This window comes from Ailuropoda melanoleuca, chromosome 7, assembly GCF_002007445.2.
Source record: "Ailuropoda melanoleuca isolate Jingjing chromosome 7, ASM200744v2, whole genome shotgun sequence".
Classification (NCBI taxonomy): domain Eukaryota; kingdom Metazoa; phylum Chordata; class Mammalia; order Carnivora; family Ursidae; genus Ailuropoda; species Ailuropoda melanoleuca.
Genome location: NC_048224.1, coordinates 67211403 through 67233597, shown reverse-complemented (window position 1 = coordinate 67233597; position 22195 = coordinate 67211403). Strand labels below are relative to the sequence as shown.

The 22195-nt window shown below is 41.0% G+C and overlaps 1 protein-coding gene across 1 annotated transcript in view; it reads left to right on the top strand.

Annotated features, from left to right (window-relative positions):
• The first annotated feature begins 169 nt into the window (after positions 1-169).
• Positions 170-22195, top strand: part of LOC105239758 (phospholipid-transporting ATPase IB-like) — a 195528-nt gene continuing 173502 nt past the window's right edge. The window contains 2 exon segments of the mRNA XM_034663776.1: positions 170-249; positions 19759-19905. Coding sequence (XP_034519667.1) covers positions 170-249; positions 19759-19905 — 227 coding nt within the window.

The following is a 22195-nucleotide window of genomic DNA, read 5'->3' as shown; positions in this document are numbered from 1 at the left end:
GTGGCTACGCCCTCGGGATGGAGCTGAGCGGGCCGGAGCGCTACAAGCCGTGTGACCGCCCAACGACTCGGCCTTCTGGCACGCATTTCATCTGTTAGCGGGGCTTAGTGACAGCACTTCCCTAACGCGGGTGTGGCGAGGGCTGGATGAAGAGCGAGAAGCAAAGAGGATGTCTTTCCACCTGCAACTGGAGAAAAGCAACCCCTTCATTCTTGTGGCAGCTCGTGCTGTTGGTGCTTGTACTCCTTTGTAGGGTCAGTTTCTGGAAGGCTGTGTTGGGGACAGCTTTACTTTCCCAGAGGCCATTTACGAGATTTGCTCAGTTCTTTTAAGCTACACATTTCAAAAACATTTCTTCTTAAGGCTGTATATTCCTTATCATGTATTATTTTCACTGAGTGCTGTGCTAGACGAAGGAAGGTAATCAAAGGTGTATCTATGAGAAGACTCTTCAGGGAAGCGTTAAATGGTCGGACAGAAGGCAACTCACCAGACAGCCAGCATTGTTGCATGCAGAGCCGTGGAAGCAAACATTAGACTCTTTTAGGGATCATCGTTGGGTTTTCAGGCATTTCCTGTTAAATCATGGTAAAGAATACATATCTGTGAATAGAGAGGCCCATTTTACCTCTTAGAAACAAGACCGATGGAATACCTGGATATTATGTTTTAGGAAGTATGAGCCCCATTGTGGTAGGGGGAAAACGCACCCACCCCCAAGATATCCACATCCTAATGCCTGGAACCTGTGAATGTTACCTCATTTGGAAAAAGAGTGTTTGCAGCTGTGATTAAATAAGGATCACCAGATGGAGAGGTTATCTTGGATTAGCTGAGTGGGCCCTAAATGCAGTCACAGGTGTTCTTAAATAGAAAGAGGCAAAGGGAGATTGGACATAGGAAAAAGAGAAGGAGGTCATGGGAAGATGAAAGTGGAGATTGGAGTTTAATGGCCACAAGCTAAGGAATGTTGGCAGCCATCAGAAACTGGATGGAATGAGGACCGGATTCTTCCTTCGAGCCTCCAGAGGGAGCAAGGTGCTTTGTGGACACCTCGATTTTTTTTTCTTTTTAAGAGATTTATGTATTTATTTTAGAGAGAGAACGAGAGTGCACAAGTGGGGGCAGTGGAAGGGGCAGAGGGAGAGAGAGAGTCTCAAGCAGACTTCTGCTGAGTGCAAGGCCACGGTGCAGCAGGGATCCTGGGATCATGACCTGAGCCCCCCAGGCGCCCCATGGGCACTTGATTTTGGTTCATTAACACTAATTTTGGATTTCTTGCCTAGAGAGCTGTGATAGAATACATTTCTGTTGTGTTAAGGCACCAAGTTTGTGCTAATTTGTTACTGCAGCCACAGGAAATATATATATATTTAATAAACACGTGTCAGAAACTGGACTAAATGCTGTACATATACAATCATATTTCATCTTTGTAACAACACATAGCAATAACTAATCTTCATTATATAGATGAAGAAATTGAGTTTCAGAAAAAATTAAGAAAACTTGCCCAAAGCTGTAAAATCAGGGGCTGAGCTGGGATTCGGACACAGAGATGTGTTATTTCCCAGTACATACTGTTAATCCCCATCGAGTAGTTCATATGAGTAAAGACAGTGGAAAGGTGCATCATTATGCATTATAAATAAAGTCTTTATTGATGTCATTATGATTTTAATTTCAGAACATCAAATGCCCACACAAACTCTAGATTCTGTTCCTCCTAGACTCAGTGTTGGATGTCCTTACTCTGAGTGGCCCCAGTAAACCAGTGAGGAGGATTTCTGGGTGTCAGAGCTTTGATAGTATATTTGTTTTGGGAAAACAAGCTCAAATCCCACTCTATCTGTGAAGGTTTCTCTCCTCACTACTTAACGTGGTGAACTCCCATGACCTGAAGATTGCTATAACTGCAGCCTACTGGTTTGGAAACCAAGAAAGTTTCATTCACTATGATTATCCTAAATACATTATAATTTCTTATTTCTCATTAATGCGAATTACCCAGGAATGCATTTTCAAGTTTCTGAGCATTTGAATTTATTTTAAGCTGCAAATCTTAACAGAGCTCTAAATGTGGATTTCTCCCCCCAACGTATTACAGCTCCAACTGCTAAAACCATTGGGTAACACCTACGAAAGCATGAGTGAGGGTCAGGGATGATGTGACCGTGACAAAATGAGGAAGAGCCAGCATAACAGTGTGATCTGAAAATCACTACTGTGGCCAGTGGGAGCTCAATTCCACTGGGAATGTTCCAGATGTTTTCTAGAACTACTTGTTTGAAGGATGGAAACCTGCTTTCTGCCAGTGGTAAAGGTTTTCCCTGAGCTGGGGTGTGGAGAAGGGGTGTGGGGAGCAGAGGAAACAGCACTCATTCTCCCATATTTCTGGGCAGAGCTCCAAAAGACCAGTGACTTTCCACTGCTTCAGCTTCTGAGAAGGCTCTGAGGCAGGACACCTACAGACAAAGGTATGCTCATTCCTGTATTTAACAAGTGTTGAATACCTGCAAATTTTCAGGCACATTGCCTGGCATTGGAGATAGAATGTTGAATTAGACCTTAGGTTCTTGTCCTAATTGGAATTACAGTCTAGTGAGGTATCATGTGCCAGAGTTTATCGGCAAGGAAGTGACTTGAGTGTGTAGGGACCCGAAAGTTGTTCAGTATTCAATCTAATTGGAACATAGGTGGTGAGGGGCAAGACTAAGTAACCAGGAGTCAAGTAATAGTACACTCTTGTTAAGGAGTTTGGGCTCCATTTTGAGGGCGGTCGTGTTTTTAAGAAGAGAGAGACATCATCATATTTGTATTTTGGAAAGAAATAAGCATTGTGGGGTAGGGCATAACTAGAAGTAGGAGGATCTTGCAACAGTGGAGGTGAGAAACAAGTGGCTCACAGTAGCCTTTTGGCAATGGTGGTGGATGGGGAAGGTATTTAAGAGGAAATTGTCAGTTGGATGTGGAGAGTAAGAGAGTAAGCTGAAGAGCCTTAGTTTGGTTTCTGGCAGCAAGACAGATTGTAAAACTATTTCTCAACTTACAGAAAATGTAAGGTGGAATAGGTTTGGGGTGAATTTGAATTTGTGTCTCTTTCATGGTTGTGATTGTCACCCGGGTGTTGAAGAATGGATGGACTCTCACACCAAGAGGACTTCAAACAAAAAAAAGAAGGGAACCAGGACAGAGTTCTGCTGCCACTGATGTTTAGGGGATGAATGCTGCCAGGAAGTGATACAGGGGTCTAAGAAAAATCTGTTGGAGTGGTTGACAAGTAGGACATGGGTGATCTTTGCGAGCAGTTTCCATGGAGTGGTAGTAGCCAGATTTCATTAAGTTGAATGGTTAAAGGGAGTTGATAAAGTAGGGTCCGCTGCTGTAGACATTGCTTCCAGGAGGTTTGTCTTTGTATCAGTTCCTTAGAGCTGCTCCATCCAGAAGTTTTGTGTCAGTTTCTTAGAGCAAAACAAACCAGGTGGCTTAAAAATGACGGAAATGTATTCTCACAGTTCTGGAGGATGCAAGTCTGAGATCAAGGTATCTGCAGAACCATGCTCCATCTGAGGTTTTGGGTAGAATCCTGTCTTGCCTCCCCCTAGTTTTTGGTGGTGGCTGTCAATTCTTGGCGTTCCCTTGCTGGTAGACACATCACTCCAATCTCTCTGTCCATCATCACATGGCATTCTCTTGGTGTGTTTCTGTCTTTACATGGCATTTTCTTCTTATAAGGACATCAGTCCTGTTGGATTAGGATCCACCTAATGACATCTTCTCAACTTGGTTACATCTGCAAAGAACTTATTTCTGAATAAGGGCATGTTCTCAGATACGGGGAGTTAGGACATCAACATATCTTTTTGGGGGGCACAGTCCAATCTATTGCCGTCTTTAAAGGGGAGGCTGGGAAGAGTGTAATTAAAGTAAAAGGAAAAGTATAGACTAGAGAATACTAGGAAATGAACTAAAGACAAATTTCCTTACATAACAATGGCCAGTCTTTAAAAAAATTTTTTTTAAATTTTATTTTGAGGAAGGAAGAGAGAGAGGGGTGGGAGGCACAGGGACAGGGAGAGACAATCCCAAGCAGGCTCCACGCCCAGTGCAAAGCCCGATGTGGGGCTCATTCTCACGACCCTGAGATCATGACCTGAGCTTAAATCAAGAGTCGGATGCTTTACTGACTGAGCCACCCAGGGGCCTCAACAATGGCCAGTCTTGACCAGTAAGGTGGCATTTCAGCTCAGAGTTTACCAGCCAGTGTTTCTTTCTGTCTCACATCAGGCCTCCTAGCCAGACAACCACCATTGCCTTTCAGTGCTTTCACCCGCTCTTGGTCAGATCTTTAAGGTTCACCTCTAAACAGTTGATGGACAACTTTGTGTCCTAAGACTGTCCTAAGACTGACTAAGGTTTGTCCAGAGCAAGTCTACTGCTGGCTTTCCCTGAAATATGAGAATACTGTGTTCCTACCTTTTCCTGGTCAAACACATGGACACTATGCCTTGAGAATCATAAGTTTTAAATAAGTGTGAGAGAACCATAAGAAATCTAGCATTTTTGTTGTTTTGCATGCACAGTTTCAAATTGGAAATTGCCTTGCATCTTGCTATAACTTGGAAGTGCACACTTCTGTACAGGGAAGTCACTGCAAAAGTGAAGGGGTGGCAGATTAGTTTCTGGCCCACCCTCTCTGACTCTCTCATGGTACCTTTTTCTGGTTCTTGCACCCTCCCCAGGGTTCCTCACTTTCAGGTTGCTCATGGTCTAGAAACAAGGTACATCTGTACATAGTTTCTTAGGATGCCAGAGCTTTGATGGTAATCAGGGCACCAAAGATGAATAAGCCAAGTTTTATCTTAGGGAGAGCAATGTGATAAGCCCTAATGATATCCCACAGTTACCCACTACGTTATCTTGGAGAAGAGGAGATGATGAGTATGCCTGGGGCCCAGAGGTTGGAGAAGGAAACTCTTTATTCTTTGGGTCAGGGTATTCTCTTAGAACACGCCTGATTCAGAAAATGAGCACCTTGGTTGGTACTGAACTCTTTGGCTGCTAAAGCATCGAGAGGTACCTAACTGTGAACAAGACCCTTTGGAAATTGTAATGGATTGAATTATGTCTCCTCAAAAATTCATATATTGAAGTTGTAAACCCTAGAGCCTCAGAATGTGACTGTATTTGGAACTAGGGCCTTTAAAGAGGTAATTAAGTTAAAATGAAGCCTTTAGAGTGGGCCTTAATCCAATATGACTGGTATCCTTATAAGAAGAGATTAGAATCCACAGAGAGCCGCCAGGGATGTGTGTCTACAGAGAAAAGACCACGGGAGAACACAGCAAGAAGGTGCACCTGCAAGGCAAGGAGAGAGGTCTCAGAAGAAACCTAACCTACTGGCACCTTGATCTTCTAGCTTCCAGAACTGTGAGAAAATAGATTTCTATCATGTAGTCATGTAGTTTGTGGCATTTTATTAGGGCAGTTCATACTAGTCTACACTAGTGTGACAATGGGCAATATTAAGTCTCTTGGTAGATAGTCTAGAAGTGGGGCCTGCCCCACTACCATAACCTATCATGTGGTTGAAGCATCCTCTGGAGAGCTGATGAGGGGCTCTAAGCCGGGTGTGGTAGGGAGAAGCCTATAAGGTTGAGCAGATTTACCTCTTCTCGCCCAGTGTGTTCAAAGAGTTGCTTTCTGCCACCTGGGCTTATGTTACAGTTCATCTGGTTAGCATCTTTGCTACAAGTGATGTTCCACTTTAAAAATACAGGGTTGGGGAGGGAGGCTAACTCGCTTTCAAGTGCTGATTTCCAAGTGCAATGAACTCAGGAGATGTTCCCTTTTCAGATTCATCTAGGGAAGCAAAACATCTACATTTGAGATGATAATAGTGGATCAGAAGCAAGCTGTTTCATGGTGCATGAAGCATGGACATCAATCACTTCACCAACTGATATTCCTATTTATTTATTTATTGGACAGAGAGAGAGAGAGAGACCACAAGCAAGCAGAGCAGCAGGCAGAGGGAGAGGGAGAAGCAGGCTCCCTGCTGAGCAAGGAGCCCAATACAGGACTCGATCCCAGGACCCTGAGATCATGACCTGAGCTGAAGGCAGATGCTTAACCAACTGAGCCATCCAGGCGCCCCACCAATTGATATTCTAATAACTTGAATGTGGTGGTAGGAAGAAATTAAAAGTGTATATGCACATGTGTGGAATTTAATTTACTTGGGAATGATAAGGCATGGGAAGAGAAGGATGAAAAATAAATCACTTTTTTTTTTAAAGAAGGGCCATAAAATTTTCCTGTCCATCTGTGGCAGACAGCCTTATGGAGTAATCCATTCTTGGATTTCTTCCTCTCATGAACAGTTTTTCTTCATCCCCTGCCTGCAATTCCATACTCCTCACTTGGTCATGTAGTTAATATTTGTGTCCCCCAGCAAGCCATCTTCCCTATTTTGAATATATTTCCTTGAAAAACTATATAATAATATTTATTTTGTATAAGTTTTAAAATTTTATGTAAAGGATATTGTGCTATAAATCTCATTCTGCTAACTTTCATAAAATGTTAGGTGTTCAGGACCTATTCATATTACTTTATATGACATGCTTCTGACTGGGGCATATCAATCTATTGCATTCACATACCATAGCTCATCTTTTCCTCTACTCATACTTACTTAGGTTATTCCCAATGGTTCCTGCTTCCATGAACTTGTACGTGGCTTCTTATGAACCTGCCCTGATGTGGGTTTTTTGTTGTTGTTATTTTCTTGATATATATGTCCTAGAGTAGATGCCAGAGGTTTCGGGCTTGCGTATTTCATTTAAGTAAGTAATGCTAGATTGTTCTCGGGAATGGTTGTACCAGTATAATTTCTTTTTTTTTTTTAAGATTTTATTTATTCATGTGACAGAGATAGAGACAGCCAGCGAGAGAGGGAACACAAGCAAGGGGAGTGGGAGAGGAAGAAGCAGGCTCCCATCAGAGGAGCCTGATGTGGGGCTCGATCCCAGAACGCTGGGATCATGCCCTGAGCTGAAGGCAGACGCTTAACGACTGAGCCACCCAGGTGCCCCTAATATGGTAAATATCAGTAGATATAAGCTACATAAACTAAAGTTCCTTAGCTTCTTTGATACTTTTTAAGTCTGAAGGGTTCCTGAGACCCTACATTTCAAAAGCCAGTGACTTAATCTACCACAGTATTGGCAAAAACCATCAGTTATAGAATCTACATTAAGTCCATGTTTCCAAAGGGGTATTGTCTTATCTTCAAGTGTTCACCTATTACCTATCTACACATTACCTATTTTTTTCACCATTTGCAGGAAAAGTGAATTAGCTCCCAAGCGTGGAAGGTCTCTTTTACCCTTCTAGCCTGAGTTTAAAGGAGGGAGGTACTTTGGAGGGCAAAGAAAGCAGGCTTGGTGAGTGTGAAAGGACAGGAAGCTCAGCATCCCCGTCCCAGGAGCACAGTGGGAGGGTGGTGCTGAGCCCTCAACTGTCAGAACTTCCAGAGGCAAGCTGGGAAGGTTCCTGCTCATTCCGGGCCACCACTGGGATTAGGGTTGTTGGTGCTGGGTGAACACGTTCAGGATATTAACCATAACAGGTCAGTTTTCCAGTCAAAGTTGGTGTCCCCAGCCTGACTGTGAGTAACTAGGAAGCCCTCTGTTTCAGTATGTGGTCCCTTTAAGCAGCAGCTGTGCAACTGTTCCAGTAACTGAACTCCTGTCCATTCTCAGACGTCCCAGGCTCACCCAGGGAGCCTGTCCTTCCCTTTCATTCCAGGGTCTTACCCTTGAAATTTTGTGGAACATGTGTCAAGAGGCTGGAATCAGTGTCCTGTACCCTAAATGGTCAGAGAAATAATAAACAGATGATAGATTCGCATGTCATTTACCTATTGCTTAAAAACATTCTAGTGGTTTGGACTGTCAGTGTTTGGTGGGTACCAATGCAGTCACTCTGTGTGATGTGTGTTAGTGCACATGTATAAAATTCAACAAATGTGCACATTTTCACCTTACAACCTTTATAACAAACCTTTATATATATATGCATATATACATATATATTTTTTATTTTTTGTTTTTATGTTTTTAAATTTTTGTTTAAATTTAATTTAAAAAAAATCATTGGAGATAAGGCAAAGCAAAAATCACCTTCAACATTACCTCTAAGTTCAATCCCCATGTCCCCCTCCCCTGGCCCCTGCTGCAGGCAATTACTATTCTGAGCGTGTTGTGAATGATTTCAGTCGTTTAAAAATACATTTACATACCTATATTTACAAATACATTTACATTTACAAATATAGATCCATAAGTAAGATGCAATATTGTACTTATGTTCCTGAAGTTTTACATAAATGATTTAGTATAGGTACACATATCTATCATTTTCACATCACTCTTAGATTTCTGAGCTCTATTTACCATGTCAATCATCTATCAATAGTCACTCTTTAAATGTCTCCACAATATTTCATCATATGATTAAGGTGGGTTTTATTTAACTGTCCCTCTATTGATGAGTATTTAGGTTTTTCCTTTTTCCCCCCACTGTTGCAAACAGTACTGAAATGCAAATCCTTGTTCACATCTGCTTGTATACACATAAGAGATTTTTTAAAGCTATAATTAGAAGCGGAAGTACAGTAGTCCTCTCTTAACCACAGTTTTGCTCTCCACAGTTTCAATCACCCCAGGGGTCACCCGCAGTCCAGGAGCAGGTGATCCTCATGGTGTATGGTCAGAAGGTCAATAGTAGTCTAACACTAGTGCCACGTCCTTCACCTTGCTTTGTCTCCTCACGCAGGCATTTTACCATCTTACATCATCACAAGAAGAAGGTGAGTTACAATACTATGAGATATTTTGAGAGAGAGAGTGGCTACATTCACACAACTGGTATAGTATATTGTTATATTGTTATAGCTGGTCTATTTTATTGTTATACAGTATATTGTTATAACTGGTCTATTTTATTACTATTGCTGTTAATCTCTTACCATGCCTTATCGTAAGTGTGTGTGTATAGGAAATAACATAGTATTTATAAAGCTCGGTACTCTCTGTGGTTTCAGGCATCCGCTGGAATGTATCACCCATGGCTGAGGGGCGATTACTGTTATTGTACTGGATTGTGGGACACCTGCAACCTAAACTTATTCTCTAAAATGATTGTATTAATTATACTCCCACCTGTCCTCTATTGGCTTCTCATTCCCCATGTCCTCACCAGCACTTGGTGTTGTCATGCTCTTTAGTTTTTAGCTTTAGCCTGATTGAACTTGAGCATATTTTCATATATTTATGGGGCAAATTAATCACCAATTCATACATTTTGCTCATGTTTTTACATTTTTTATTGATTTGTAGGAATTCTTTAAATCGTCTGGGTAGAAAACCTGTGTCAGTTACATATATTAAAATATACTCCAGAGGCATGTGGTTTGTTTTTAAATTTTGTTTCACTTTTTAATGTATCAAAAATTCTTTCTTTTCATGAAGTAAGTTGGATTAATTAGTATTTTCCTTTATGGTTTGTGCTTTTGAACTTTTTGAAGTAATCTTTCCCATTCCCTGATATCATACAGATTCAATTAGTATTTTCTTTTAAATATTTGAAATTCTGCTTTCTTACTTAGACATTTAGCCTATTTGAAATGTATTTTTGTGAGTAGTGTAAGTTAGAGATATAATTCCCCTCCCCCACCGTATCACTAACCAGTTAGTCCAGTTTAATTTGCAGAACGGTCTATTCTTTTCCTGAACACTTATAATGCCACTCATTACTCTCCAGGCCTGTGTATGTATATATGCTCACTTTTCCTTTGCTTATTCTGTTCCTAGTCACTGTTTAATTATGATAATTTTATAATATCTATTTCCTATTATTTTATTGCAGTGAAAGACACAGGAAATCTACCATTCAAATCATTTTTAAGTTTATAATTCAGTAGCATAAAGTACATTCACAAAATTGTGCAAGTATCACCACTGTGTGTTTCAGGAACTTTTTCATTATCCCAGACTGAAACCCGATACCCATTAAACAATAACTCCCCTTTTTTCCTTTCTGCCAGCCCCTGATAACTTCCATTCTGTTTTTACTGTCTCAGTGAATTTGACTACTCTAGGTACCTCATGTAAGTGGAATCATAATATATGTCCCTTTGTGTCTGCCTTATTTCACTTAGCATAGTGTTTGTAAGTTTCATCCATATAGGCTGTATCAGAATTTCATTCCTTTTTAAGGCTGAATAATATTTCATTATATGTATATACCACATTTTGTTTATCAGGTTATTTGTCAGCAGACATTTGGGTTGTTGCTACATTTTGGCCACTGTGAATAATACTGCTGTGAACTCTGGTGTGCAAGTTTCTGTTTGAGTCCCTGCTTTTAATTTTTTGGGATATATATATCTAGAAGTGGAATTCCCAGATCATATAGAAATTCTATGTTTAACTTTTTTTTTAAAGTAGGCTCGATGCCCTGAGATCAAGACCTGAGCAGAGATCAAGAGTTGCACTTAATCAACTGAGTCACCCAGTTGCCACTCTATGTACAACTTTTTTTTTTCTTAAATTGAGATATAATTGACATACAACATTAGTTTCAGGTGTACAACGTAATGATTAGATATTTGTATATATTGTGAAGTAATCACCACAAGTCTAGTTAGCATCTGTTGTCACACATAGTTAAAAATTTTTTCTCTTGTGATGGAAACTTTTAAGATTTACTCTTAGCAACTTTTAAATATGCAATATAGTATTATTAACTATAGTCACCATGCTACATGTTATATCCCCAGGATTGATTTATTTTGTAACCAAAAGTTGTACCTTTTGACTTCCTTTAAAAGTTTGCCCACTCCCCATCCCTACCTCTGGCAATCACCAATCTGTTTTCTGGATCGATGAGCTTGGTTTTTTTCTTTGTTTTGATTACCACATGTAAGTGTGATAATATGGTATTTGTCTTTCTCTGCATTAATTCAGTTACCATAGTGTCCTCATGGTCCATCCATGTTGCTGATGGCAAGATTTTCTTCTTTTTATTGCTGAAAAATATTTAATTGTGTATATATATACATATACCATGTTTTCTTTATTATTCATTCACCAGTGGATACTTAGGTTGTTTCCATATATTGACTATTATAAATAATGCTGCAGTGAAAATGGGTGCGCAGATATCTTTTAAAGTTAGTGTTTTCATTTCCTGATTGGTACATAGACCCTCAGGTGTCAGTTTTTAATGTATACAAATAGGTGTAGTCCTGCAGGACCCTGAGCGTAAGCCCCAGAGGCTACCAGAGCCAGGCAATCTAGAGGTGTCCCCTGGGTTGCAGCTGCAAAGATGGTACCACCCTTGAGGTCTCTGGAGAGGATTCCAGATAGCCGTTAGACGTGTGCTTGATTAGAAGCCTGTCCCTCAGGCTGCAGCTAAAAAGCTAATAGGCCTGTTTCATGGAAAGACAGTTGCCACTCTGCTGTGCCCTGGGGGTGGTAGCTGGTTAAGAATTCTTTCTCTGTTGGTTACAGCCTTGTGGGACCCATGAGAATAAATCCTGCTGGTTAAGAGCCAGGCAACTTAGAGGTGTCCCCTGGGCAGCAGTCACAAAAATCGGGGTGCCCAGACACGAGTACCAGCTCCTTTCTGGGAGATACTGGCAACCCGGAATGAGGTAGAGGGAGAGCACAAGCTCGCATCCACTGGCATCCATCCCTAGAGAATATTTCAGCAGCCCTTAGTGTGCCAAACCAGTAGCCTGCCCCTCAGGCTGAAGCTCCAGGACCAGCCAATAGGGCTCTTCCACAGAAAGACTGGGGCTGTGTTTCAGTCTGCTGTCTGTGCCATGCCCTGGGGGTGGTGCTGGCCAGGAACCAGCTCTCTGACTGCTACAGTGCCATCCCATGAGACTCAAGAATGTAAACCCCACTGGCCCCCAGAGCCAGGCAATCAAGAAGTGTCCCCTGAGTGGCAGCCACAAAAACTGGGGCGTGAGATGCAGAAACTGGGGTACCAGCTGAGTGTAAAACTTCCCTCTGGGAGATACTGGTGCTCTGGAGGGTGGTTGAGTACCAAGACAGTGCCTACCCACCAAGGTCTCTGGAGAGGATGACTTCAGGTCTTCAGGTGTTTGATTAGAAGCCTGCCCCTCAGGTGACACTTGTGAAGATAAGTTAATAGCCCACTTCACAGAAAGACTGGGCTCCTCCGTCTCTTGCCTCTATGCTTTGCCCTGGGCGGGGTGGGGGGGAAGCTAGGTGAAAACTCTTTCTCTGTTGGTTATAGTCCAGTGGGACTCAGGAGCATAAGCCCTGTCAGCTGCTAAACCAGGTCACCAGATGGAGGTACAAGCTCCACTCCAGGAGATACCAGAGGGCTGGAGGGAGGCAAAGGGTAGTGCAAAGATGGCGCCCACAGGCCTCTGTGTTTGGAGAGAATTTCTACAGACCCCTAGATGTGGTTAATGTAGATGCCAGCTCCTCAGACCTGTGCTTTAACATGAGAAAGTAAGTCTCTTTCACAGAAAGTCTAGGTAGGCACTTTTCAGTTGGCTGCCTCTGCTTGGTCCTGAGGTAGGTGCATTTGCATATGTGAAACCTTTAAGAACAACTTCTCAGCTCACCGTAGTCTTGTGAGTCTTGTGGGTGCAAGCCCCATGAGATGTTTTGGGGGCTCATTTCTACGATGCAGGTAAAAGTCAGGGTGCCAATGGGGGTTCAAACCCTTCACTCCTCAGGGAGAAGCTCAGGGTTTTGAGTTGCCTCCTGACTATGGGTTGCCACACCTCTGGCAGGGTTCACAGTGAGAGAGTGTCAGCCTCCCCTACCACTCTGATGTGGGACTTTTTATTCACTTTATGTGGACGAGTTGCTCAGCTGGTTTTTAGCCTCCCCTTTCCTGCCCCTGGAAATTGTTCCATAGGCAGCTGTAGATTCAGGGTATATTTTTGGTTTCCCTAGAGACTCCTTCTTAAATAGACTCTTAGCCAGTTCTTTCAGCTGCAATTAATTCCCTCTTACTGTACAGGAACAGTGCTCATGTTGTGGTAAGTGCAGGAGCAGGCAAATGTTCTATAATCCTATGATTTGGTTTTGTTCTTCACAAGGACCTTTTAGGTTGTTTTTGTTTTGTTTTGTTTTCTTTTTCCCTATTAAGTGAAACAGGAAGACTAAGACTAGAATGAGCTAAAGTTAGGTATTTCCCTTTTTCCATGTTGGTGAGAATTTGGTAAAATACTTTTCCTTGAGAGCAGGCCTTTGTTGAGGGGAATGGAATGTGCTGGGCATATTTTATAATGGTCCCTTTTCCCCTTCCCTTGCTGGAAGCATGAGGGGCCTTTTCTCTGATCTTCACTCTGAGAAACTGGTGGTGCTCCTTAAGGTCCCCCTCTTAGGCTGTGTCCCCAGGAGATTTTATCTCAAACCTAGTGCATGGTTCAGTCTTCTGCAATTAGTCAGTTACCCTCTACATCTTTCTACCAGTTGCTTGCTCCAGAGATAAATTGTGATTCTCTGTATTCACCCAACTCTTCCGTTTTTGGAGTGACAACTTGCTCTGTCACCTGAATTCTCTGATGGATCTATGAAGAGTTGTTGATTTTCAGTTTAATCAGTTTTTTTTCTCTTTATGAGCATGGGAGTCTTAATCTCCAATTATTTTTACATGTTACACCAGAAGAGTTTTTAAAATAGATTCTTTGAGAGTATTTTACATAGGACATGGTGTAGTTTGCTAATAGAGTTCTTTTTCTTTTCTCTTTGCTTTTTATTTGTCTTGCCTTATTGCATTGACAAAAACCTCCAGTACAATATTGTATACACTTGGTGAGTACGGACAGCCTTCATTGTTGCCAGTCTTAGGAAGAAAGCATTTGGTCTTTCACAATCAAGTCTGATATTTGCTGCAGGTTTTTCATAGATATCCTTCATCAGGTGGAAAAACTTACCCTATTTTCTTGGCTTGCTAAGAGTTTTTATCAATTGATGTTGAAATTTGTCAAATGCTTCTTCTGTATCTATTGAGATTATCATAGAGCTCTTTTCCTTTAGTCTTGTGAGATGATAAATTACATCATTTTATTTTCAAATGATGAATCAAACTTCCTTTCTTGGAATAAACCCCACTAGATCATTATCAGTTTCCTAGGGTTATCATAGGAAAGTACCACAAACTGGGTGACTTAGAACAACAGAAATCTACTGTCTCAGAACTCTCAAGGATAGAAGTCTGAAATCAAGGTGTCAGCAGGACCATTCTTTATTTGAAACCTCTGGGCAAAGAATCATTCTTTGCCTCTTCCAGCTTCTGGGAGCTCCAGGTGTTCCTTGGTTTGTCGCAGTTTGATTCCATTCTCTACCTCACATGGCATTTTTCCTGTCTCTTCACATTGTCTTCCCTCTATATGTGTATCTGTCTCTGTGACCAAAGTCCCCCTTTCATAAGGACAGCAGTCCTATTGGATTAGGGCGCACCCTTTGACATTATCTTAATTTGGTTAACTCTGCAAGGAACTTAAGCTATGGTCTGAATGTTTGTGTCCCTCTCCCCCCAACCCACGTGTTGAAATCCTAACCACCAATGATGAGGGTATTAGCAGATAGAGCCTTTGGGAGGTCCTTAAGCATGCAGGTAGAGCCCTCGCAAATGGGATCAGTGCTGTATAAAAGAGGGCCCAGAGAGCTCTGTAGCCCCTTCCACTATGTGAGGGGACAGGGAGAAAGCACCAGCTGGGAACCAGGAAACATGGTCTTCACCAAAACCACCATGCTGGTGCCCTGATCTTGGACTTCCCAGCCTTCAAAACTGTGAGAAATAAATTTGTTTATGAGCTACCTAGTCTGTGGTATTTAATTAGAGCAGCCTGAAGAGACTAAGCTTATTTTGAAATAAGGTCACATTCTGAGGTACTGGGGGTTAGGACATCAACATATCTTCTTTTGGTGTGAAGATGCATTTCAACCCATAAAAGCCTTGATATGTAATCATTTTAAATATTGGTAGATGTGAGTTTTTAAGTTTTAGCATTTTGCTAAGGATTTTTGTATTCATGTTTATGAAGGATTTTAATTTGTACTATTTTTTTTGTCTTGTAATAACTTTGGTTTTGGTGTCATAATGTGGCTTCATAAAATATTTTGGGCAGAGTTCCTTCCTCTTATTTTTTTTTTCTGGTTGCTTTTAAGATTTTCACTTTTTTCCCCCTGCGTATTCACTATAAATCTAAGTGTGACTTTATTTTTTACTTACCTTGTTTGAGATTTATTGGTTTTCTTGCCTTTGTGAAAAATTCATAACCATCGTCCCTTCACCTGTTGCTTTTCTTTCTTTCTTTCTTTCTTTCTTTCTTTCTTTCTTTCTTTCTTTCTTTCTTTCTTTCTTTTAAGATTTTATTTATTTACTAGTGCATGAGAGAGCACAAGCAGGGGGAGTGGCAAGTAGAGGGAGAAGCAGGCTCCCTGCTGAGCAAGGAGCCTGGTGTGGAACTTGATCCCAGGACCCTGGGATCATGACCTGAGCCGAAGGCAGATGCTTAACCAGCTGAGCCACCCAGGCATCTCCACATGTTGTTTTTGTCCCATTTCTCCCTCCCTCTCTCTCTTTCTCTCCCCCTCCCTCTTTTTCTGTCTCTCTCCCTCTCACTCTCTCTTTCTTCTTCTCCCTCTCTCCTCTTCCCCTTTCACTCCCTCCCCCATAAGGACTCAATTGAAATTTTGTTAGATTTTCTTACTTCATTTACCTATCTCCTAAGCTCTTTTCTGTATATTCTGTCTTCCTGCTTCCCCATACTGTATTTTGGGTAATTGCTCTGATTTATATATCAGCTTTATTATTTTCCCCTCAGCAGTATCCTATCTGCTGCCAAATTTGTTCATTGAATTTTTAAGTTTCATTAGGACTTCTCCTATTTTAGAGATTTTATTTGGTTCTTTTTAAAATTTCTGGGTCATTTCCCATAGTTTCTCTCCATATAATTATTTTAAAAAGTATTTTTCTTCATAATAAGCATGTTTATTTTCGTTTAAAGAAATCTGATGGTTTCTCTCATCTATGGAACATAAGAACTAGGAAGATCAGTAGGAGAAGAAAGGGATAAAGAAAAGGGGGGTAATTAGAAGGGGGAATGAACCATGAGAGACTGTGGACTATGAGAAACAAACTGAAGACTTCAGAGGGGAGGGGGTGGGGGAAGGGGATAGACTGGTGATGGGTAGTAAGGAGGGCACGTATTGCATGGTGCACTGGGTGTTATACGCAACTAATGAATCATCGAACTTTACATCAAAAACCAGGGATGTACTGTATGGTGACTAACATAATATAATAAAAAATATAATAATAATAAAAAGGAAATCTGTATCTTCTAATTCAAGCATCTGAAATCTATAGTGGGTAGTTTCTGTAGTCTTTTGTTTGTAATGGTTCTTATAGTTTTTGCTTCTTTTGTATAATATTTCTTTCCTTTGATAAATAATTTTTGGGGGTTCTTTGAGGCCTAGGATGAAGATATTTTTCTTTGGAGAGGATTCATATTTGCTTTTACCTTGTAGCACTACTAATTCTGAGCCACTTTAAACTGACAATGCTTGAGATTTCTTGGACAACTCTCATGATGCCACTTTGGGTTATTCTGCTAGAAACCTCCCTCCTTCCCATCATCCTTTCTCTGTCTGTCTCTGTCTCTTTTTCTCTCTTTCTCTCCTTCCTCAGAATGATACCAACACAACTTTCCCCAAAGCCCTGTGGGAGTGTTTGAATGGATAATGGAGTAATATTCTTTCTACTTCACTCTGACCCTGAGATGAACCTGTGTGACTATGGGGTTTTCTCCAGGTCTCCATTTTGGGCACATCCTGAGCCTTGGCTTATATACCCCCTGTTTCCCCACAGCTAACTTAAGTATTAATTGGCAAATTTCTTCAGGAGAAAAGTGCTTTTTGAATTTTTTGCCTACTTCTCTTCATTTTTGTTTTTGATTAAAATTTGACTTGATAATAGCTACTATCTTACTGAATGAATTTAAAAAGCCTTTTCTTCCCCTTAAAAGTCAGCATTTGAAGCTGTTTCAACAGAAACTTTGGTCACAATAAGATGGCCTACCATTATATAAAGTCTTATTTTTATATCCAGTTAAGTCACTGCTTTTGACATCTTGTTTATCAGCTTTTCATTAATTTCTTGATAGGATATCTGGATCTCCTGCTTCTAGCTTGAATGTTTCAACTGTCTGAGTGTGGTCCCAATATGCCCTCTCTCTCCAACCTTCATAAGTGATTTGATTTGTCTAATAATGATTTTTTTCATTATTCTTAAAACCCAATAAACTTTGCCAAGAAGTGTCTTGGCATTTATTTTGTGTCAGGCCTTTCTTAGTCATGTTCTCATTAAAGAAAGGTCTATTTTACCAATATTTTTATTTGTTTTATTTTTTATTTCTTCCTCAAGGACAACGAATATACATGCATTGGGTATCCTTTGTCCCACATTTACAATTTTTCTCCAGTTCTTTATCTTCTGTGCTCTTTTTCATTTCATTTTGCTTAGTTTTTCTTTTTCTCTTTCTTAGATTTTGTCAGAGCGAGAGCGAGCAAGCGAGAGAGAGAGAGAGAGAGAGAGAGAGAGAGAGAGAGAGAGGGAGGGAGGGAGTGCGCACAAGCAGGGGAAGGGCAGAGGGAGAGGGAGAAGCAGTCTCCCCACTGAACAGGGGGCCTAACATGGGTATCAATCCCAGGACCCCGGGATCATGACCTGAGCTGAAGACAGCTGCTTAACTGACTGAGGCACCCAGGTGCCCTGCATTTTGCTTAGTTTTCTGTAGTCCGTGCAGGACATCCCTCTTTTCAGCTGTCTGTTATCATAGTTGCTTCTAACATGGCTTTCCTTTTTCTTAAGATATTTCTCTTTCATTTCTTCTCTGAGCTCTTTCAGGTCACCTAAAAAATTCGTCTGCTGTTTCATTATCACTTTAAAAAATAATTTTTTTTTCTTTTTGTGACCTCTTGTTTCATAATGGCCGTATTTAATTTCTTTTACAGGAAATACATTTTATGTGTGTTTTGTAACTTTGTTCTTTTGGTGTGCAAATAAGAATTTCCTTTGTCTTTTGTTCCTTATACTTTGTCATTTTTGGGGGCAAATGGCTGCATTACTTTTTCATAGATTCTGTGCTGGCTCATTTTTACTATTATTCACTTTAAGGGGGCCACTCTAACAGACCAGTTATTTGCCAAACAGACATGCTGGTGTAGTGGGAGGCACCTCGTGTGTGAGCTGGGACATGAGCTTAGGTCTTAAAACTAGGATACTTGGTCACCAGCATCTTCTCTCAGGTAGCAGGTCGTCAGGTATCCTTGAAGATCACAGGTCTCTAGTCAGGTGATTTGAGCTTTATCTATTTGCATCAGCAGCTCCTTAGTTAACTATCACTGCCCTTTTGTTTCTTCACCCTCACACATGGATGGCTTGTTAGGGAAATGCTTGAAGAGAAATAGCTAAACTAAACATGGAGTGATGGTGGCAAAGTTCCTTTGCTCCAGGATCTGCATATCCATATCAATCCTGCACTACAGGACTTTTGACTAGTCTGAGGAAATCCGAGCACATGGACTCTGGCACAAAGATGCTTCTTACTGTTGAGGGCATACTAGCCTCTACTTCTCATCAGAAACAAATGGGACTTTCCTTGGCCCCTTGATCAAAAATCTCATTTATCTTTGGTTTAGGAGATATCAAAGTAAACATTGTCTGGGCAAAGTTAACCAGGCAAGGAAGACTTTATTCAAGACTATTGCAATAGGGGAGAGAAATTGAACTCACCTCAGCTGAAACAAAAGATGGGAGAGTTTATAAGAGTTGGGGTGGGGAAGGTGGAGATTGTCATTGGCCACTTGTGTCTGCTAGTTGGTTTTACCCAAAGAATAAGTACATTCTCTCTTATCGTCATGACAGGAGGGAGTTTTACACTTGGAGCAAGGCACTCCCTGAAGTTAGGCTACTACCTTACCATGGAGATCTTCTGTGATGATTACATTTCAGAGACATCCCAGGTCCTTGAGAAAGGCATTCCCTGGATCTTAAAGCTGGCAAGGGGCTTTAAAGGATGTTTATTTACATTTCAAAGGGAGTAGAGTAAGAATTTACAATTATGTTTTCTAAAGTAGATGTTTTATGTTAGCAAAAAGGAAACGGCATTCAGGAGTCTATGGATAAGACATCTGTTTAAAATTTAGTCAAACTGTGGGCAATGTTAAGGCCATCATGGCCAGGGGCTGTTCTCTGGTCAGGGAACTATTACTCTTCAGCCAAGACACTTTCCCCTCCCCCTCCCCCAGCCCTCTTCACCTTCCCCCCTCCCCTCTCCTCTTTCTGAGCCCAAGTACTGGGTCCTATATCACTGTGTAGTCCCTAGTCTCCTCCTTGGGCTGAATGTCAGTGCCTGCCCAGAGCCTCTGAGGCTGGGGAGGGGATGGGGATGTGAGGGAACTAGAACTGCCCCTGCAATGCAGGGTGGCAGGGGAGGTCTAGGGGGTGTGAACCCTGAAGAAGTGGATTGGGCAGATGAGGAGCTGGGGGCTAAGAAAGCAGTCTGCCTCCAGAGACTCACAGAGACTGAAGTGCCGGACCGGACGGGAACATACAGTGCACTTCCTACTTTCCCTGGAGCCTGACTTCATTTGCATTTCTGTGTAACATCCCTGTGCCTTCTTGCTGCAGGACCTGTCAATTTCTCTTTGGGCTGACAGAAGGTGGAGGAAAAGATGGGCTGGCAACAATCTCTGCAAGAATCAGATGTGTCCAAAGTCCGCGCACCATTTACCTCAATGAACCCCTGAGGAACAGTTTCTGCAAAAATGTGATCAGGTGAGAAGTGTGTGTAGCTGGGAGGAGAGGAAGGAGGACGAAGATGTGATCCTCTCCTGCAAAAAATCACTTGGTGTGGATGCTTCAAGCTATAACAGTTGTCTCAGACCTTGACAAACTTTGAATTCTCAAGTTCATCACCTAGAATAGGCTGTGTTTTCATCTCACCTTCAAGGTTTCTTTCTCTGAGTTGGGCTCTCCTCTCACTTATTCCTGTTCACGGCAATACCATGCAGCACACTGCCATTTGGGAGCTCTCTTTAATAACACCTACCTATGAGGTGAAGTGCTTTCCGGTGGAACCTCACAGATCTGCTGAATTCTCCACCAATATCCTATACTGGGGAAGTGAGCATTAGGCTTTTTTAAAATTGCATTTTAATTAACATACAGTGTTATATTAATTTCAGGATTACAATATAGTGATTCAATAGTTCTATACATTACTCGGTGCTCATCAAGATAACTGTACTCTTAATCCTTTTTACCTACTTTCCCCATCCCCCCACTCACCTCTCTCTGACAACCACCAGTTCATTCTCTGCATTTGAGTCTGTCTCTATTTTCTTTGTTTCTTTCTTAAATTCCCATATGACTGCAATCATACAGTATTTGTCTTTCTCTGACAGCTTATTTCACTTAGGATTATACCCTCTAGGTCCATCCATACTGTTGCAAATGGCAAGATTTCATTCTTTTTTGTGACTAATATTCTGTTGTGTGTATGCACCACATCTTCTTTGCCCATTCAACTATGAATGGGCACTTCGGTTGCTTCTATATCTTGGCTATTATAAATAATGCTGCAGTAAATATAGGCATGCTTATATTTTTGTGAATTTATGTTTTTGTTTTCTTTGGGTAAATATCCAAAGTGAATTACTAGACCATATGGTAATCATTTTTTAAATTTTTCAAGGAACCTCCATACTGTTTTCCACAGTGGCTGGACCAATCTGCATTCCCACCAACAGGGCACAAGGGTTCCTTTTTCTCCACATCCTTGTTATTTCTTGTGTTTTTTATGTTAGCCATTCTGACAGGTGTAAGGTGATATCTCATGTGGTTTTAATTTGCATTTCCCTGATGATGAGTGATGTTGAGCATCTTTTTGTGTCTGTTGGCCATCTGTATGTCTTCTTTGGAAAAATGTCTGTTTAGGTCCTCAGCCCATTTTTAATCAGATTAATTGAGGCAGGTGTTAAGTTGAATAAGTTCTTTATATGTTTTAGATGTTAACTTCTAATTGGATAGAAGATATTTGCAAATATCTTCTCCCACTCAGTAGGGTGCCTATTTTTTTGTTTATGGTTTCCTTCACTGTGCAAAAGCTTTTTATTTTGGTGTAGTCCTGATAGTTTAATTTTGCTTTTGTTTCCCTTGCCAGACAAGATATATCTAGAAGAATGTTTCCACATCCAATGCCAAAGAAATAACTGCTTATGTGTTCTCTTAGGAGATTTATGATCTTTAATCCATTTTGAGTTTATTTTTGTGTGTAATGTAAGAAAGTGGTCCAGTTTCATTCTTTTGCATTTAGCTGTCCAGTTTTCCCAGTACCATTTATTAAACTCTCTTTGCCCCATTGTATATTCTTGGCTCCTATGTCATAGATTAAGTGATCATGTAAGTGTAGGTTTATTTCTGAGCTCTATTCTGTTCTATTAACCTATGTGTCTATATTTGTGCTGGTACCATACTGTTTTGATTGCTATAGTTTTATTAAAAATCTTGAAATCTGGGACTATGATATGTCTAGCTTTGTTCTTCTATCTTAAGATTGATTTGGCTATTTGGGGTCTTTTGTGGCTTCATACAAATTTGAGGACTATTCTAGTTCTGTGAAAAATGTTGGTATTTTGATAGGGATTGCATTAAATCTATAGATTGCTTTGGATAGTATGCACACTTAAAACATATTGATTCTTCCAACTGGAACAAACAGCTGTTAAATTTGTGTGGAACCAGAATAGGCCCCGAATCACCAAGGAATTGTTGAAAAGGAAAAACAAAGCTGGGGCCATCACAATGCCGGATTTCAAGCTGTACTACAAAGCTGTGATCACAAAGACAGCATGGTACTGGCACAAAAACAGACACATCGACCAATAAAATAGAATAGAGAACCCAGAAATGGACCCTTGGCTCTTTGGGCAACTAATCTTTGATAAAGCAGGAAAAAACATCCAGTGGAATAAAGACAGTCTCTTCAATAAATGGTGCTGGGAAAATTGGACAGCTACATGCAAAAGAATGAAACTTGACCACTCTCTCACACCATACACAAAAA